General features: G+C 43.1%; 1 protein-coding gene across 5 annotated transcripts in view; it reads right to left on the bottom strand.

Moving 5' to 3' along the window:
* The window catches only part of RAP1GAP2 (RAP1 GTPase activating protein 2), a 219,598-nt gene that overhangs the window by 57,989 nt on the left and 144,678 nt on the right, over nucleotides 1–16,931 (bottom strand). For all 5 annotated transcript variants that reach the window (XR_008664107.1, XM_055322769.1, XM_055322798.1 and 2 more), the window contains one exon: nucleotides 2,530–2,565. Coding sequence is in view for 4 of the 5 variants with exons in the window: in XM_055322769.1 (XP_055178744.1) it covers nucleotides 2,530–2,565 (36 nt within the window). In the remaining variant the exon portion in view is untranslated. The remainder of the gene's footprint in view (nucleotides 1–2,529; nucleotides 2,566–16,931) is intronic.

Genomic DNA, 16,931 nt, shown 5'->3' with positions numbered 1-16,931 from the left:
TTGTGGGAGCAAATGAAGAGAAGGCAGGGTGAGCCACATATCCCCTATCAGCTTCCCTAAGAGGTGGGATTTCATGAGCTTGGGGTGAGAATTGGAGCTCTACCCCAGGCAGTTGAGCACATAATTACACACTATCTCTCACTGCTCACCGTCAAAGTGCAAGCCAATCCTGTTTCCACAACTTAACTAAGTTCCCTAAATAACATACTCTGCAGTCCCCATACTGCTGGGCACAGAGGAGAATCTTAGTAACTTGTTCCTTGAGAGTTCAGGAGACCTGGCTTCCCTGCAAGCACCTCAGCAGCCCCACCTGTATCTCAGGACTGCAGGGGCACCCTATCTGCTTTTCCCCTAGAGTTTCCAGACCATGACCACAGAATCTTCCTTCCTTGACAAGTCAGCAGCATCTACTTAGGGTATAAAGGACATGACATAAGTGCTTTAAGTAAGATCTCTGTACCTCAGTTTTCTCACCTATAAAGAGGGGACAATGATAATAATATAGCTGCTTCCGGTGGGCGTTACCAGAAAGAAATGAGCTAATACTCCTTAATGTCTGAGCTGAGAAAAGTGCTGAAAATACATGTGCTGTTGGGACACATATCAGTTAGGCATCCAACTCATGATCTCAGGGTGGTGGGATCGAGCCCTGCATTGGGCTCCACATTGGGCTCCACACTTAGTGCAGAGTCTGCTTGGGATTCGCTCTCTCCCTCTCCCTTTCCCTCTGCACCTCCCACCTCCTCCACTAGCACTCTCTAAATAAATAAATAAAATCTTTAAAAAAAAGTACATGTGCTATTGTCAGCATCTTCCTTCCATCCTTTCCACCTGTATCAGTTAAGCCTTCTGGACTCCTCATATTCCCCAGGGCAGCAGTTCTTACCTGTAAGCCCTAGCCCTTGGTGAAGAGCAATGAGAAAGGCCCCCCCAAATCCATTCTGAACACTGATTTTCGGCAGTGCCTAGTATTTACATATAAGTATTTACATATATTATCTCATTTCATCCAAATAACTATGTAAGTAGCTATTTTCATTATTATTTATGGGGGCTGTGGCATAACTCGTAATAATAAATATTGGGGGGCAGCCCTGGTGGCTCAGCAGTTTAGCACCGCCTTCGGCCCAGGGTGTGATCCTGGGGGCCCGGGATTGAGTCCCACATCAGGCTCCCTGCATGGCCTGCTTCTCCCTCTGCCTGTGTCTCTGCCTCTCTCTCTGTATCTCTCATGAATAAACAAATATAATTAATAAATAAATAAATAAATAAATAAATAAATAAATAAATAAATATTGGGGGTTTTACCCCATTCTTGGCACAGAACTTCTAAAACGTGTTGAACTTCCTAAGTAATGAGAGCAACAGGAGCATTTTGGAGCATCTTTTGTTATAATACTTCATCTTTTGTCCTTGGTTCCTGAAGAAAGCTCTAGAGCCATAAAAGTGAAAGCCATAAAATTATTCATAAGTTTGTTAATGAGATGACTCTGGGGACACTCCTAAGGATGGAGCTGGATGCCAGGGGAACCAACCACTATTTGAGGGTTCTGGGAGGGAGAGGGCTGGAGGGTAAATCTCCTAAGGACAATCGTTTAATCAATCTCGGCTCAGTTAAAACAAAACAAAACAAATGATGGCTTCAGAGAGCTTCCAGGTTGGTGAGTACATGGCAGTGCTGGGGGAGTGATGCATCCAGAGGACGTGGAAGCTCTTCCCCACCTTCCCACATACCTTGCCCCCTGCAATTCTCCCATTTGTCTGTTTCTGAATTATATCCCTCATAATAAACTGATAATCTAGTAAGTAAACTGTTCTGAATTCTGTGAGCCCCTCTAGCAAATTAATGGAACCTGAGCAGGGGGTCCTGGGAACTTCCAATCTATAGCTTGGTTAGAAGCACAGGTGACAGCACACTTGTGCCTAGCATCCTAAGTGGGTCGCAGGCAGTCTCATGGGGCAGAGCCCTTACAATGCAGGATGTGACACTGTCTCTGGGTAGAGAGTGTCAGAATGGAGCTGAACTGTAGGACACCCAGCTGGTGTCACAGAATTGCTCAGTAGGGGAAAAACAACCACACATTTGGTGTTGGAGGGAGGTGAAAATAGTGCTGTGAAAGGATAGAAAACAGGAGCCAGAGGCTCAGAAAAGGGAAGGGACTCATGCAAGTGAGTGTCAGGTGCAGGGTTTGACCCCTCCCTCAGCTCTGTCTCCCAGACACAAGATGACCTCCTCTAGGAAAGGGCTTCCTTTTCCAGACTTTCTTTCCAGCCCACTGTAGGAACAATGGACCCTTTCAAGCCCTCCACACATCTGCTCTGCTGGAGGGGTTCTGCTTTCTGTCTTCTCCCCTTCTTCAGGCCAGGACCTCCCCAAAGTCCTCAGTGCCACGCAATATGGAATGGCCTAGGAGTCAGGCTGAGTCTTCTCTTCTCTGCCCCTCCCCCCAGGGCTCCCAAGCTCTGCCCAAGTTCCCTGCAGCAGGCCCCCCACCCTCGGCTCAGCTTCCCCACCACAGGGATGCTCACCTGCATTTTCTCCAGCATCTCGAAGAACTCTGCCGACTGAAAGACACAAAGAAGATGCATCAGCCAGGAGGTCTGTGAGAAAGTCTCCTCACCTATGGCCTGCAAGCCTAGCCCAGGACTTCCTCTGACACAAGAGTCATTTGGATCAAGACAGATGGGAATGAGGGGGGCACTTGACAGGATGAGCACTGGGTGTTACACTGTATGTTGGCAAATCGAACTCCAATAAAAATATATATATATACACACACACACACACACACACACCAAAAAAAAAGGGGGGGGGATTTGATTTTGCCCTCGCAGGGCTGGAAGGCCAGAACACCCCACACAACAAAAGGAAAAACCAAGCACACCCAGGCTGGCAAACGGCTCTGGGGGGAGCGGCTGCCGGTCTCTGTCAAGAGAGAGGAGCCAAGTTCCCTAAAACACCTGTAGGCCCCAGGATTCAGCCTCCAGAAGGAGTCCTGTTCGGGATGTTTCTGGCCCAACAGCAAGGCCGAACTGTCCAATACAAGTACTTTCCCAACTTTTGTGGCAACACAGTCCTCCTGTCTCCCATTTCTAGATGAAACTCCAACACATAAAATTTATGCAGTAAGAGCAGAGCCACTCTGGCCAAGGCAGCCGTGGCGGCTTGAGCTCATGATGTGCCTGCCCCTGCCCCCCGCCCCCTGTCCCCAAAGCAGCTCCTTGGGACCCTAGAGCTTGTAAGCAAAGCCTGAAAACCACTGAATTGGAGTCTCCAGGGACCTGGAGAGATTATTCAAAAAATCTCGAACTATGTAAGTCCAAACATTGAACCAGCTTTAGTGGCCCCCTTGGAAATTTCAGGTAAAGGCGACAAGGAGAAGGAGGAAGTGGAATGGAGGGGTGATGGGCTAGAAGCTCTACCCCTCCTCACAGAACACTCGTGGAGATCTCTCAGCAGTTTCCCCAATTCCCCTTCCATAAAAATAGCTACGCTTTCTTATCAAAACATCACTGCCCACATCTGGGCCCTGACAAGGCATGACTTAATGAGCACCCAGAACACAGTCCTCAGAAGAACAGGAAAGGAAAGACAGCAGTGATAATGGAAAACAAGGATGTCCTTGTCAATTTTTCGTGCAGAGGTAGTAGAGTGTGCCTCCCTTCCCCTGCAGGCACCAGTGAGCCAGAATTACCGAGCCCCACCCCAGCCCTCAGGATTCCCAGAGAGAACCACCATGGAAGGTGGACTTTGTGGAGTCACCTGGCTTACAAGGAGCTCCCCCAGGCCACAGCTGGCCTGTCAGAGGCAACAGTCCCTGACCCACGAGCCATTCAGGTTCCAGGGTCTGGAAACCCCACATGTGAACATACAGTGTGGAAGACATGCTTCAGGCACCCACATCGAGCACCCCTGAGCAGAAGCAGCCATGAAACACATGACTCCCAAACCTATCCTTCCCACTGGCTCTGTGCATCCGTACCAACTCCAATCTCCAGGAAACCGAGATTCCTAAACAGCAAGAATTTACGCAAATCAATAAGGCTAGAAAGATGAGCAGGAAGAGGATAAGCGGGAAGAAACAACCAACATTTACACGCACAGACGTCTGACCCAGGGATTCCTCTTCTAGGGATCTGTGCTATAAACACACTTCCATGTGAGCACAAGGATGGATGTTCCCTGCAGCACTGTTTGGCTGCAATGAGCTATGTTCCAATAGTATGAGCAACTGTGTGCCAATAAATTAATTTGGATGACAAGGACAACTCCTAGCAACACACAAACTACCAAAACTGGCCCTAAGAAAATGGAAAATCTAAAAAGATCTATAATAAAGAAACCGAAATAGTAATCAAAAAGCTACACAAAAAGCCCAGGTCCAGATGGCTTCAGCTGTGCATTCTGCCATTAAAAAGAATTAATACTAATTCCTCAGAAACTCTTAAAATAGGAGACGGGACACTTCCCAACTTATTCTAAGAGACTAGGATTACCCCGACAACAAACCCAAAGACATTGCAAGAAAACTACAGACCAATACAGCCTATAAATATAGACACAAAAATTCTCAAAACTACTAGCAAACTGGGAACCCTGGGTGGCGCAGCGGTTTAGCACCTGCCTTTGGCCCGGGGCGCGATCCTGGAGACCCGGGATCAAATCCCACGTCAGGCTCCCGGTGCATGGAGCCTGCTTCTCCCTTTGCCTATGTCTCTGCCTCTCTCTCTCTCTCTATCATAAATAAATAAAAATTTAAAAATTTAAAAAAAAATACTAGCAAACCAAATCCAGCAACTTATAAGAAGAATTATGTATCATGACCCAGTGGGATTTATTACAGTAGTATAAAGTTGGTTTAACATCCAAAAATCAATGCCTATAATATACCAGAGGAATAGTATAAAAACAAAAACCATGTTACCAACTCAATAAAGAAGGCATTTGACAAAATTCCAAAGCCTTTCTTGATTAAAAATTAGAAAAAAAAAAACAATGAACTAGATAGAAGGGAAGTTCCTCAACATGAAAAAAGAGCAGCTACAAAAAAACTCACAGGTAAAAATATTCTTAGTAATGAAAAATAGAGCCACTTGGGTGGCTCAGTCAGTTAAGCATCTATCTTCGGCTCAGGTCATGACCTCAGCTCCTGGGAGCCCACATTGGGCTCTCTGCTCAGTGGGGAGCCTGCTTCTCCCTCTCCCTCTGCCTGCCAGTCCCCCTGTTGTACTGTTGTATTTTCTCTCTCTCTCTCTCCCCCCCATAAATAAATAAATAATAAATAATGGAAAACTAGATACTTTGCCCATAAAACATGGAAAAAGACTAACCACTATCGTCATTTCTATTTATCGTTGTGCTGGATGTTCTAGCCAGAACAGTTAGGGAAAAGAAAAATAAAAAGAAACTATAAATGGCATCCAAACTGGGAAGAAAGAAGTGAAACTATCTCTATTCACAGATTATAGGATCTTGTATATAGAAAATACTAAGGGGGTGCCTGGGTAGCTCAGTGGGTTAAGTGTCTCACTCTTGATTTCAGCTTAGGTCATGATCTCAGGGTTGGGGGATCAAGTCCTGCATAGGGCTCCACACTCAGCACAGACTCTCCTTGGGATTCTTTCCCCTACCCACTGCCCCTCCCCTCATTTGCACTCTCTAGATAAATAAAATCTTTTTTAAAAATACTAAGGAATTCACTAAAAATAACTATTAAAACTAATAAATGAGTTCAGTAAGGACCCAAGACACATGATCAAAATACAAAAATAAATTGTATTGCTATGCACTATTTATGGACAATCAAAATAAAGAAAATAATTCCAATTACAATAGCATGGAAGAGACCAAAATAGTTAGATATAAATTTAACAAAAGAAATGAAAAACTTATACTCTGAAAAGCACAAAACATTGATGAAAGAAACTTTTAAAGCTCTAAATAAATGGAAAGAAATCCCATGATCACAACTGGAAGGTATGATTCAGATATCTATACCCTCCAAGCTGATCTACAGATTCAATGCAATCTCTTAACAAAATGTTAGCTGAATCCTTTGCAGAAGTTAAAAAGTGATCCTAAAATTGACATTGAAACTCAAGAAGCCCAGAATAGCCAAAAGAACAAAGTCAGAATACTCACACTGTCCAATTTCAAAACTTACTGCAGAGTAAAAATAATCAAGATAGTGTGGCACTGACACAAGGACAGACCCATAGATCAATGGAATAAAAATGAGAGTCCAGAAATAAACCCACTTATCTATGGCAACTGGTTTTTAACAAGGGTGCCAAGACTAATCAATGAGGTCTTTTCAACAAATTGTGCTGGGTAAACTGGATAGCCACATGCAAAAGAATGAGGTTGGACCCTTATACTATACAATATACAAAAATTATCTGAAAAGGAATCAACAACCTAAATGTAAGAGCTAAAATTACAAAACTCTTAGAAGAAAACATAGGAGTCTTTGTGACATTGTATTTGGCAACAGATGCTTAGATAGGACACTCAAAGCATAAACAATAACAAAAAAAAACAATAAATTAGACTTCACCAAAATTAAAAACTTTTGTGCTTCAATGGACACTATCAAGTAACTGAAAAGACCACCTCACAGAATAGGAGAAATATTTGCAAATTATATATAAGGAACTTGTATCTAGAATAAAGAATTCTTACAACTCAGTAATAAAAAGATAAAATTTTTAAGATTTATTTATTTGAGAGAAGAGAGAGTGAACGAGTGGGGGGAGGGGCAGAGGAAGAGGGAGAGGGAAAGCGGACTCTATGCTGAGCAGGGAACCCAACACGGGGTTCTAGATCAAGACCTGAGTGGAAATCAAGAATCGGAGACTTACCAACTGAGATATCCAGGTGCCCCAATAAGAAGATAATTTTAAAATGAGCAAAGGATTTGAAAAGGCATTTTTCCAAAGAAGATACACAAATGAACAATAAGCAAATGCAAAGATGCTCCACATTATTAGTCATTGGGAAATGTCAATCAAAACCTCAATGAGAAATACTTTCCACCCATGAGAATGGCTATAACCCAAAAGAAATAAGAGCAAGTGCTGGAGAGAATGTGGAGAAATTGGAGCCCTCACATACCACTAGTGAGAACACAAAATGGTACAGCCACTGTGGAAATAAGGTTGGCAGTTCCTCAAAAAGTTCACCACAGAGTTACCATTTGACCCAGCAATTCCACTCCAAGGTATATAACCGAAGAGAAATGAAAACATGCCCACAAAAAAACTTCCACAGCAATATTTATAACATTCAAAAGGCAGAAACAACCTAAACATCCATCAACTCATGAACAAATTATGGCATATCCACACAATGGAACAGTATTCAGCCACAAAAAAGGATGAAGTATTCATTTCATGGTACATACTACATGGATAAATCTTAAAAACATTATGCTAAGTGCAAGAACCCCAGAATACAAAAGGCCACATATTGTGATTCCATCTACATGAAACGTCCAAAAAAGGCAAATATACATAGATAGAAAGTAGATCTAAAGGAAATGGGAGATTTGGAGGATGATGGCTAAAGGGTAGCGGGTTTCTTTTTTGTAATTTATTTTTTATTTTATTCTATTTCTTTAATACCAGTATAGTTAATATACAATGTTATATTAGTTTCAGGTGTACCAAGGTTTCCTTCTGAGGGGACGAAAATGTTCTAAATTCAATTGTTGTGATGCTTGTACAATTCTGTGAATATACAAAAAAACCACTGAATTATCTGCTTTAAATTGATGACCTTGTTACATAAATTATATCTCAATAACGCTGTTTCAAACAAACTATGCAGCCATTCAAAAAAAAAAAAAAGCAACAGAGTTACTGCTTATGTGAAATACTCTTCCAAGATACATTAAGTGTGGAGAGGTAGGCGGGGAGCAAATTGGAGAATAATAGAATATGATCCCATTTTTACAAAAACAAAACCAAAGGTTGCCTATATGTATATAAATTCCTAGAAAATAATATGAAAGAATTTGCCCCACTGTCAAAAAGCAATTATATTGAGAAGAGGGAGTAGTCAAGGGGGTTTTTGCTTTACATACAGCCTACTTCACAAGCATGCAGACCTACATGACTTGAATAATTAAAATTTCAAATAAATACATTTTGTAAGGGAAACAAAAAAATGTGCAAAAGATGTGAACACTTTGCTAAAGGAGAAAAATAAAATGAACAGAAAACACATGGCACATGCCCAACCTCCCTAGTTATTAAAAAAATTAAAATAAGATACATCTTTCATCTGTCAGATTGGCCAAGACTAAAAAGAAAACCCAAGGTTGGCAAGGTTATGGTATTAGGGATACAGGGACTGTAGGTAAGCGTACTCCTGGTATAATCCTTCTGAAGGGCAATTTGGTGCTCTGCGTCCAAAGCTTTTAAAATGTTCACGTATTTTGGTATAAAAACCCACTCTAGGAAATTTACCCTAACACAATATTTGGGCAACTATACAATGGTATTTGTTGTGATATTGTTTAAATGCAAAAAAAGGAGAAACATCCAGGGGCCCCTGAGGGACTCAGCTGGTTGCCTTCTGCTCAGCAGGGAGTCTGCTTCTCCCTTGCCCTCTGCCCCTCCCCCCAGTTCATGAGCATACAAGTGCACGTGGACGCTCAAGCTCTCTCTCCCATCAAATAAATAAATAAAATCTTTAAGGGAAAAAAAAGTAGAAACAACCAAATTACCTGGCAGTGAGGCAAAGAGTAAATAAGATTATGCCCCTACAATAAAATACTATGAGGAGACCTATGCTAATTATGCAAAACAAAGATTCACAAGGCACTGACCACTAAGTGAGAAAAATGGAGTTTAGGTGATCCTGATTTGTTTGTTTGTTTTTCCAATTATGTATAAAAATTGTGTTTGTGTGTGTATCTCCTATGTAATATGTACAGATATAGAATATATATATATAGCTGTACATAGGTATGGATACAGAAATATAGATCTGCATGTATGTATACATATCACTCATCCGGAAAAAAAAATAACTTGAAGGATAAATGCCAAAATAAGTTATAGGTTAAGGATAATTTTTGTTTCCTTTTTGCTTTTCAGTATTTTTTACATTTTCTGTAACAACTGTAAATTATTTTTTGGAGTAACTAGTTACCCAGCTATAGTTTTTAAGACTTCAACACATAAATGAAAGCTCTGGAACTCTTTTCTTTGCTTCTCTCAACTCCTGCTTCAGGCCCTTCCTCCCATCTTCATTACAGGATGCCCAGGCATACAAGTACAGAAAGCCTCTAGATTCAGGCCAATTCATTTCCAGGTCTAGCCTCAGCTCTGTGTATTATAGGCTGAGGCTTCCCTGAGTCACCCCCATACCTAACTTACTCTTTGTTATCCATGCAAACTGTCAATCAGAAAAATCTTCTGTATGAAAAAAAATCTGTGTGTTCTTAGACAATGCCCTTGTACTGTTTAATCAGTTAACCCCTAATGATTAAGCACCTACAAGGCATGGACTAGACACTGGACGTACTAGGCAAGGACCCAGTTTCCAGGGTACTTGATCTTAATGAGGAAACAAAGGTGTCCAGGGTTCTGTTACAGATGACCAGCACCACAGTGGTTCAGAGGAGGCATGATGCACTTCTGGCTGGAACTAACATATGTTAGTTCTTCTCTATTGCTGTGTAACAAATGACTCCAAAACTCAGTGACAAAATTTCTTTGGTTCAGGAATTGAGAAGTAGCTTAGTCGGATGGTTCTAACGCAGAGTTTCTCAGGTGGTTGCTGTCAGGATATGAGCAAGGGCTGCACCATCTGAAGACTTAATTGGGGCTGGGGCATCTGCTTCTAACAAGGGACACTAACTCACAAGGCTGCTGGCAGGAGGCCCCCATTCCTCATCACATGGTCCACAGTCTGCTCAAATATCCTCAAAATACTGCAGGTAACCCCCCACCCTCAGAGTGAGTGATTCAAGACACAAAGCTATAGTACCTTTTATGACCTAGTCTGTGAAATTGCACACCATCATTTCCCCTTTGTTCTCTTCATTAGAAGCCAGTGTCCACAATCAGCCCCCACACAAGGGGAGGGGGATTAGTTCCCACCTCTTGAGCAGGGAAGTATCAAAAAAACGTGTGGAGGGCAGCCTGGGTAGCTCAGTGGTTTAGCGCCACCTTTAGCTCAGGGTGTGATTCTGGGGACCCAGGATCAAGTCCCACATCGGGCTCCCTGCATGGTGCCTGCTTCTTCCTCTGCCTGTGCCTCTGCCTCTCTCTCGACTAAATAAATAAATTTTTTGAAAAAATGTGTGGACACATTTTAACACCACCACATCAAGGAAGGCTTCTTGCAAGAGGTGGGATCCCACCTTACCTTAAAGGAGAAGTTTGTTTTTTGTGTGTTTTTAAAAGATTTTATTTATTTGACAGAAAGATAAAGAACGCCAGAGAACACAAGCAGGAGGACTGGCAGAGGAAGAGTGAGAAGCGGAATCCCCACTGAGCAGGGAGCCCAGTGTGGGACTCGATTCCAGGACCCCAGGATCACGACCTGAGTCAAAGACAGACACTTTAACCGACTGAGCCACCCAAGCACCCCCAGAAATCACTTTGATAGAGAGGGGGAAGAGGCCATTAGAGGCAATGGTCACTGTGTGGACAAAGTGGAAAGATGGAGAAGCATGATGTGTGTTCAACAAACAGTGAGTGAGGGAATCAAACTGACAGGCCTCTGGGTCAACATCCTGAAGATCAGACAGGGAAGGGGCCCTGAGTTCTGAGCCTGAGAGACTCCATATACCAGGAATCCAGGCTTAATCTGGAAGGCCACAGAGAGCTACAGATGTTTGTGTGCAGCAGAAAGATGTATGCAGGAGGCAACAGAATCCAGTGGTCAGAGCCAGGTCTAGGAAGTGGCCAGCCTGTTCCTGCCCAGCTGCGTGGCATGAGGCACGTTACTCCAACTCTCCTAATTCCCTCACGTGAAAGCAGAATCAGCCCTGCCTTTCAGGACTCACATGAGGAAGAAGTGAGAACATGGACAAGAAGTACCTTGCCAGTGCCTTCTGGTAGTTGCTATTTGCTATTAGAAAGCACATTCTGCAAGTAAGCTTCGTCCTGAGGGAGATGGTCCGGAAGCTTTAGGATAGTTCCTGATTTAGTAGACAGCTTTCTTGAAACTATCTTCCCAGAGGCAGTGTGTTTAGACTACTGTTGAAAACAGGTGTGTGTTTCCTAAGTGAAGATGCTGGAGCTTACTAACACAGGTTGGGAGCTGAAAGGGCTGAGATCCAGCCTCAGCTCTAAGTAATGCGCTGGGTGGACAGCACTCAGGAGCAAAGAACAGTGGCAACTTGGCCTCGGCGGTGCCGGCCCCACTTCTCAGTGACTCATCGAACTTTCCAACAGGACAGTTCCAGCCTTGGCAAAGAGCAAGTCTCTTTTTCCACCCAGAAGCAGGGTGACTCAGGCCAACCTGGAACAGCAGCTGCGGCCACTCAGACCTACCCTCATTCACACCCCCCTGTGATTGTGTCACTCGGCTAAGGGCACACAGAACACATTCAATAAATGCTCACTGACTCACCAGCACCATCCCAGAGGCCCCAGGCCAGAATGAAGTCCTATCTGTGGCATCCTTAGGAAGGGAATCCCCCTCTGTCAGGAAGCCAGGCACTGGATTTTCACAAAGAAAGGTAATTCAGCCTCCTCATCAATAGCAGTGTCCGCTCAGCTATCCAATTTATTATTAGCAACAACTGCTGCCACCCAAATCTGAGCCACAGCCAGCATTTCCCCTTGGGCTCCACTTTAACAGCCACTCAAGTAGGCTGAGATAATCACCAAGAGCCAGTGCTCAGTCAAGGAAATCACAGGCTGGGCCCCAGTGTTTTGTTTGGGTTCAAAGCTGTCCTCTCCACTTCCCAATATAGAAACCATCTGATCTTCCTTCAGAAGGGCAAAGCGAGTCCTTGTGGGTAGAATGCAGGAGGTCCAAAGAAGGAGGAACAGAACAGAAGTGAATGGGACAGGACCTGCAAAGCCAGTCTCCAGAAATTGCCCTGAAGCCCCTACCTATGCGCTCTGGTGCCAGGCCCCTGCCCAGGCGACAAAGCAGCAGCCAGGAAAGAACACAGTGTTCGAGTGTAGGGGGGCCCCCGCCACCCATCTCACCATCCCTACCTCCCTCTGGTCCACAGCAGCTCTGCACATGGACATGGCCTTTCCCTGCAGACAAGCAGCCATCTGTTTTTTCCCTCCAGTTACATCTCAGCTTGAGAGACCCCCATGAGCATTGGCCCCTCTCCCTCCTCCTCTTTCCTGACCCTAATTGGAGAGGGACCTCCACTGCCAGCCACCTGCTGCCCACAGGTCTCTGCTAGGCAACCTGCCCTAGGTACGAGCTCCTTTCCTCCCCTCCTGGAGACGGGGTGTGTTTACATATGAACAGCCTTTCTATCCGCCCTGCCCATGAGATACCTCACAACCACTGCTCACAGCACAGGACAGTACTGTCCGAGCATCTGCGCCTTAGAGTGGGGCTGTGGTGGGGTAACATGAGCCAGTTTGCAGAGCCTGGCACAGCACCCAACACAGAACATGCTCATGTGCAGTACCAAATGCCTATCTGAATCTAGGACCCAACAACGGGGTGGGAGGGGAGGTATATGTCAACAGCAACAAGAAACACTAAAACAAGACAAGGACAGAGGATAAGATATCTTCCACCCTGCACAGGCCCCAGGAAAATGCAATGGAGGTGGGGGCTGGGCAGCACTAGGTGAGGAGGAAAACAGGGCAAGTTTCTTGTCCCGATAGGCAAGGAAGAGACCACAAAAGTTTTGTGAAGAGATTTTTGGAGAGTTGGGAGAGCTAGGAATCCCGAGCACATACTCGATTGAGAGCCAGACCAATGTGTCCCATGGCCACCTCACCACAGCGCAAGCTGCATTGCCCTAACCCTGCTGCTGGCCTGGAGGTCCCCATCCACCGTGCAGGCAGGATGAGGGGGCCGGCTGGCCACCAGCCTGGCTGCTGAGAACTGCGGAAAACACTGGGACTGTTCCCCACAAGAAGGAAATAATAGTTAACTAGAACAAAAGGTCCTCACAGGCAGGCTCTTTAATTTGTTCACTGCTATGTCCTTGGGCCTAGAATTGCCTGGCACATAGAAGATGCTCAAGAAACACCTGCTGAATGACTGACTGATTTCTCTGCCAAGCAAGCTGAGAATGAAACAGGAGTAGAGGCGGAGTCTTAGGCTTGGGAGTCTAGGCTGCACAGGCTAATGTTTCTGCTAGTAAGCACTGTCTGCTCCTTGGCCACAGACCGCACCCCCTCACCCGGATAGCCAACCCCAACCCCAACAGGTGCCTCCAGGAGGTTGCATCCAGATACACAGACGGTTTGTTCCAAGCAAGCCTCCTTCCCCTCTTCTCCCATCCCACCTCCTTGCTCCTCTCTCCCTTCTGTGGTCCCAATCCCACTAACTCACACTGGACACAGTCCCTCTGCCACCAGCATCTGGAGGAACTGCTTCAACTGCTATGTCAACTTGGGCCAGGAGCCCACAGGGCTCTTTATTTTCTAATGGCAATGATGATTCAGCAGAACCACCTGGAGGGCTTGTTGAAAAACAGGTTTCTAGCCACCTCCCACCCTAAGTTTCTGATTCTTAGCCAGAGAATCTCCATTTCTAACAAATTCGCAGGCGATACCATACTCCTGGTATAGGGACCACACTGAAAACTTTACTAACCTGTAGAATTAACCGTATTTAAGACAGGTGCTGCCAGAAAGGGGTCAACCTGGCCAGAGCAGAGATGGAACAGAGCAGAGTGTCAGGAGTAATGGGAAGATGGACAGGCTTTTATAGGACGTCTTAAAAATTAGGCAGAATTCCATTTAAATCTCTAACAGGATTCAAAAATGCAAATGACTACAGATATCAGTCAAGTAACACAAGAGTGAAGCGATAAATAGAGATTGACTCAATAATCAAAAACCAACAAAGAAAAGTCCAATGTCAGAAGGCATCATGGTAAATTCTGCATAAAGCATTTCAAGAATTACCATTGATCCTTCATAAACTCTTTCAGGATACAGAAGGGGAGGGAACACTTCCCAGCTCATTCTATAAGGCCAGCATTATCAAAACCACACACACACACAAAAAAAAAAAAAAAAATGAGGGAAGAAATCTATAGACCAATGTCTTTGAGGGATACAGAAGCAAAAATCCTCAACAAAATAACTAGCAAACCAAACTGAACAGCAAGCCATAAGCCATGACCACGTAGAATTTATCCCAGGGGTGTATGGTTGCTTCAACATAAAAAAATCAATGTAATACTTCACATTAATAGAATGAAGGGAAAAAAAAAACAGATGATCATCTTAACTAATTGAGAAAAAGCACTTAACAGAATCCAACAATAAAAACACACAGAAAACTAAACATAGAAAGGAACTTCCTCAATATGATAAAGGGCTTTTTCTTTTTTAAACCCAAATCATGCTCAATGACACTGAAAGCATACTGAAAATGATCAGGAACCAAACAATGACACCCATTCCCACCACTACTGTTCAATGTGCTGAAAATTCTAGCCAAAGCAATTATGAAAGAGAAAGAAATAAAAGATATCCAAATTGGAAAGGAAGAAATAAAATTCTCTCTAAATGTAGATGACATGATCCAATATAGGAAAACCCAGGGGTGGCCTGGATGGTTCAGTAGGTTAAGCACCTGACTCTTGATTTCAACTCAGGTCATAATAGCAGGGTCATTAGATGGAGCTCCATGTTGGGCTCTGTGCTCAGCATGGAGTCTGCTTGGGATTCTCTCTCTCCCTCTGCCTCTGCCCCTACCCTGCTTGTGCACTCGCACTCTCTTGCTCTCTAATAAATAAACAAAATATTCTTTAAAAAGGAAAGAAAAAGGAAAACCCAAAGGATACACACACACATACAACTAAAGCTTATAAAGGATGTCAGTAAAACTGCAGACTATAAGATCAACAAACAAATATCAGTTGTTTCTATATATGAATGAAAAATCTAAAAAGAAAATTAAGAAAGCCATTTCATTTGCAATGGCATTTTAGAAAATCTAGTATAATTTAACCAAGGAGGTAAAACACTTGTATACTGAAATCTACAAAACAGTGATAAAAGAAATTAAAGAAGATGTAAAAAAATAGCATGACATCCCTTGTTCACAGGTTGGGACACATAGAATTCTTAAGATGGCAATACTCCCCACAAAGCAATCTGGAATGTAACCCCTATTAGAATCCCAGTTGGATTCTTTGTAGAAACTGAAAAGCTGATCCTAAAGTTGATCTGGAAACTCAAGGGAAAACATTCAGCCAAAACAATCTTTCTTTCTTTTTTTCTTTAATTTCAGTATAGTTAACACACCAATGTTACATTAGTTCCAAGTGTACAACAGTGATTTGACTATACATCTCGCTACACTCACAAGTGTCGCTACCATCTGTCCCAATACATCACTATTACAATGTCACTGACTCTATTCCTTACTCTGTGCCTTTTATTCCCATGAGTTACTCATTCCATAACTGGAAGCCTCTATCTCTCATTCCCCTTCACTCATTTTGACCAATCCTCCAACTCCTTCCCCAAACTGAAAGCAACCATCAGTTTGCTCTATGAATTCATAAGTCTGATTCTGCTCTTTGTTTATTCATTTGGGTTTTTTTTTAAGATTTTATTTGAGAGAAAGCATGCAGATGGGGAGAGAAGCAGGTTCCCCACTAAGTGGAGAGCCTGATGCTGACTGGGGAGCCCGACTCAGGACTTGATCCAATGATCCTAGGATCATGACCTGAACTGAAGGCAGATGCTTAACCGACTGAGCCACCCAGATGCCCCTCATTTGGGTTTTTTAAGAGTCCATCTATGGGTAAAATCATATGGTATTTGTCATTCTCAGTCTGACTTATTTCACTTAGCATAATACCCTCTAAGTCCCACCTTGTAGCCTCAAATGGCACAAATCATCCTTTTTATGGCTACATAATATTCCATTGTATATATATACAACACATCTTCCTTATCCATTTGTCTATTAATAACACCCTGCTTCCATATCTTGGCCACTGTAAATAATGCTGCAATAAACCTAGGAGTGTATATATCTTTTCAAATTAGTGTTTTTATATTCTTTGGGTAAATGCCTAGTAGTAGAATTACTGGATATGATAAATCTATTTTTAATGTTTTGAGGAACTTCCACACTGTTTTCCACAGTGAATACACCAATTTCACACACCAACAGTATACAAGGATTCCTTTTTCCTTCATCCTTACAACTCTTGTTAGTTGTGTTTTTTATTTTAGCCATTCTGCTGACAGGTGTGAAGTGACATTTCATTGTCATTGTCATTTCATTGTTTTAATTTGTATTTCCCTGATGATGAGTGATGTTGAGCATCTTTTCACGTATCTGTTGGCCATCTGTATGTCTTCTTTGGAGAAGTGTCTATTCAGGTCCTCTGCCCATTTTTTAATCAGACTGTTCATTTGGGGTGGGTTTTGTTTTTATTTGCTTGCTTGTTTTTGGTGTTGAGTTGCATAAGTTCTTTTGGATATTAACTCCTTATCAGACACATCATTTGCAAATATCTTCTCCCATTCAGTAAACTTTGTTTTGTTGATGATTTCCTCTGCTGTGCAAAAGTTTTTTTATTTCAATATAGTCCCAACAGTTTATTTTTGCTTTTGTTCTCTTGTCTTAGGAGATTTATCTTTTTTTAAAAAAATGTTGCTATGGCTGATATCAGAGAAATTACTGTCTCTGTCCTCCTCTAGGATTTTTATGAACTCAGGTCTCACATTTAGGTCTTTCATCCATTTTGAGTTTATTATTGTATGTGGTGTAAGGAAGTGATCCAATTTCATTC

This window comes from Nyctereutes procyonoides, unplaced genomic scaffold, assembly GCF_905146905.1.
Source record: "Nyctereutes procyonoides isolate TBG_1078 unplaced genomic scaffold, NYPRO_anot_genome, whole genome shotgun sequence".
In the NCBI taxonomy this organism is placed as follows: domain Eukaryota; kingdom Metazoa; phylum Chordata; class Mammalia; order Carnivora; family Canidae; genus Nyctereutes; species Nyctereutes procyonoides.
Note: the sequence above shows the minus strand (reverse complement) of the source record. Positions and strands in the feature narration are given on the sequence as shown.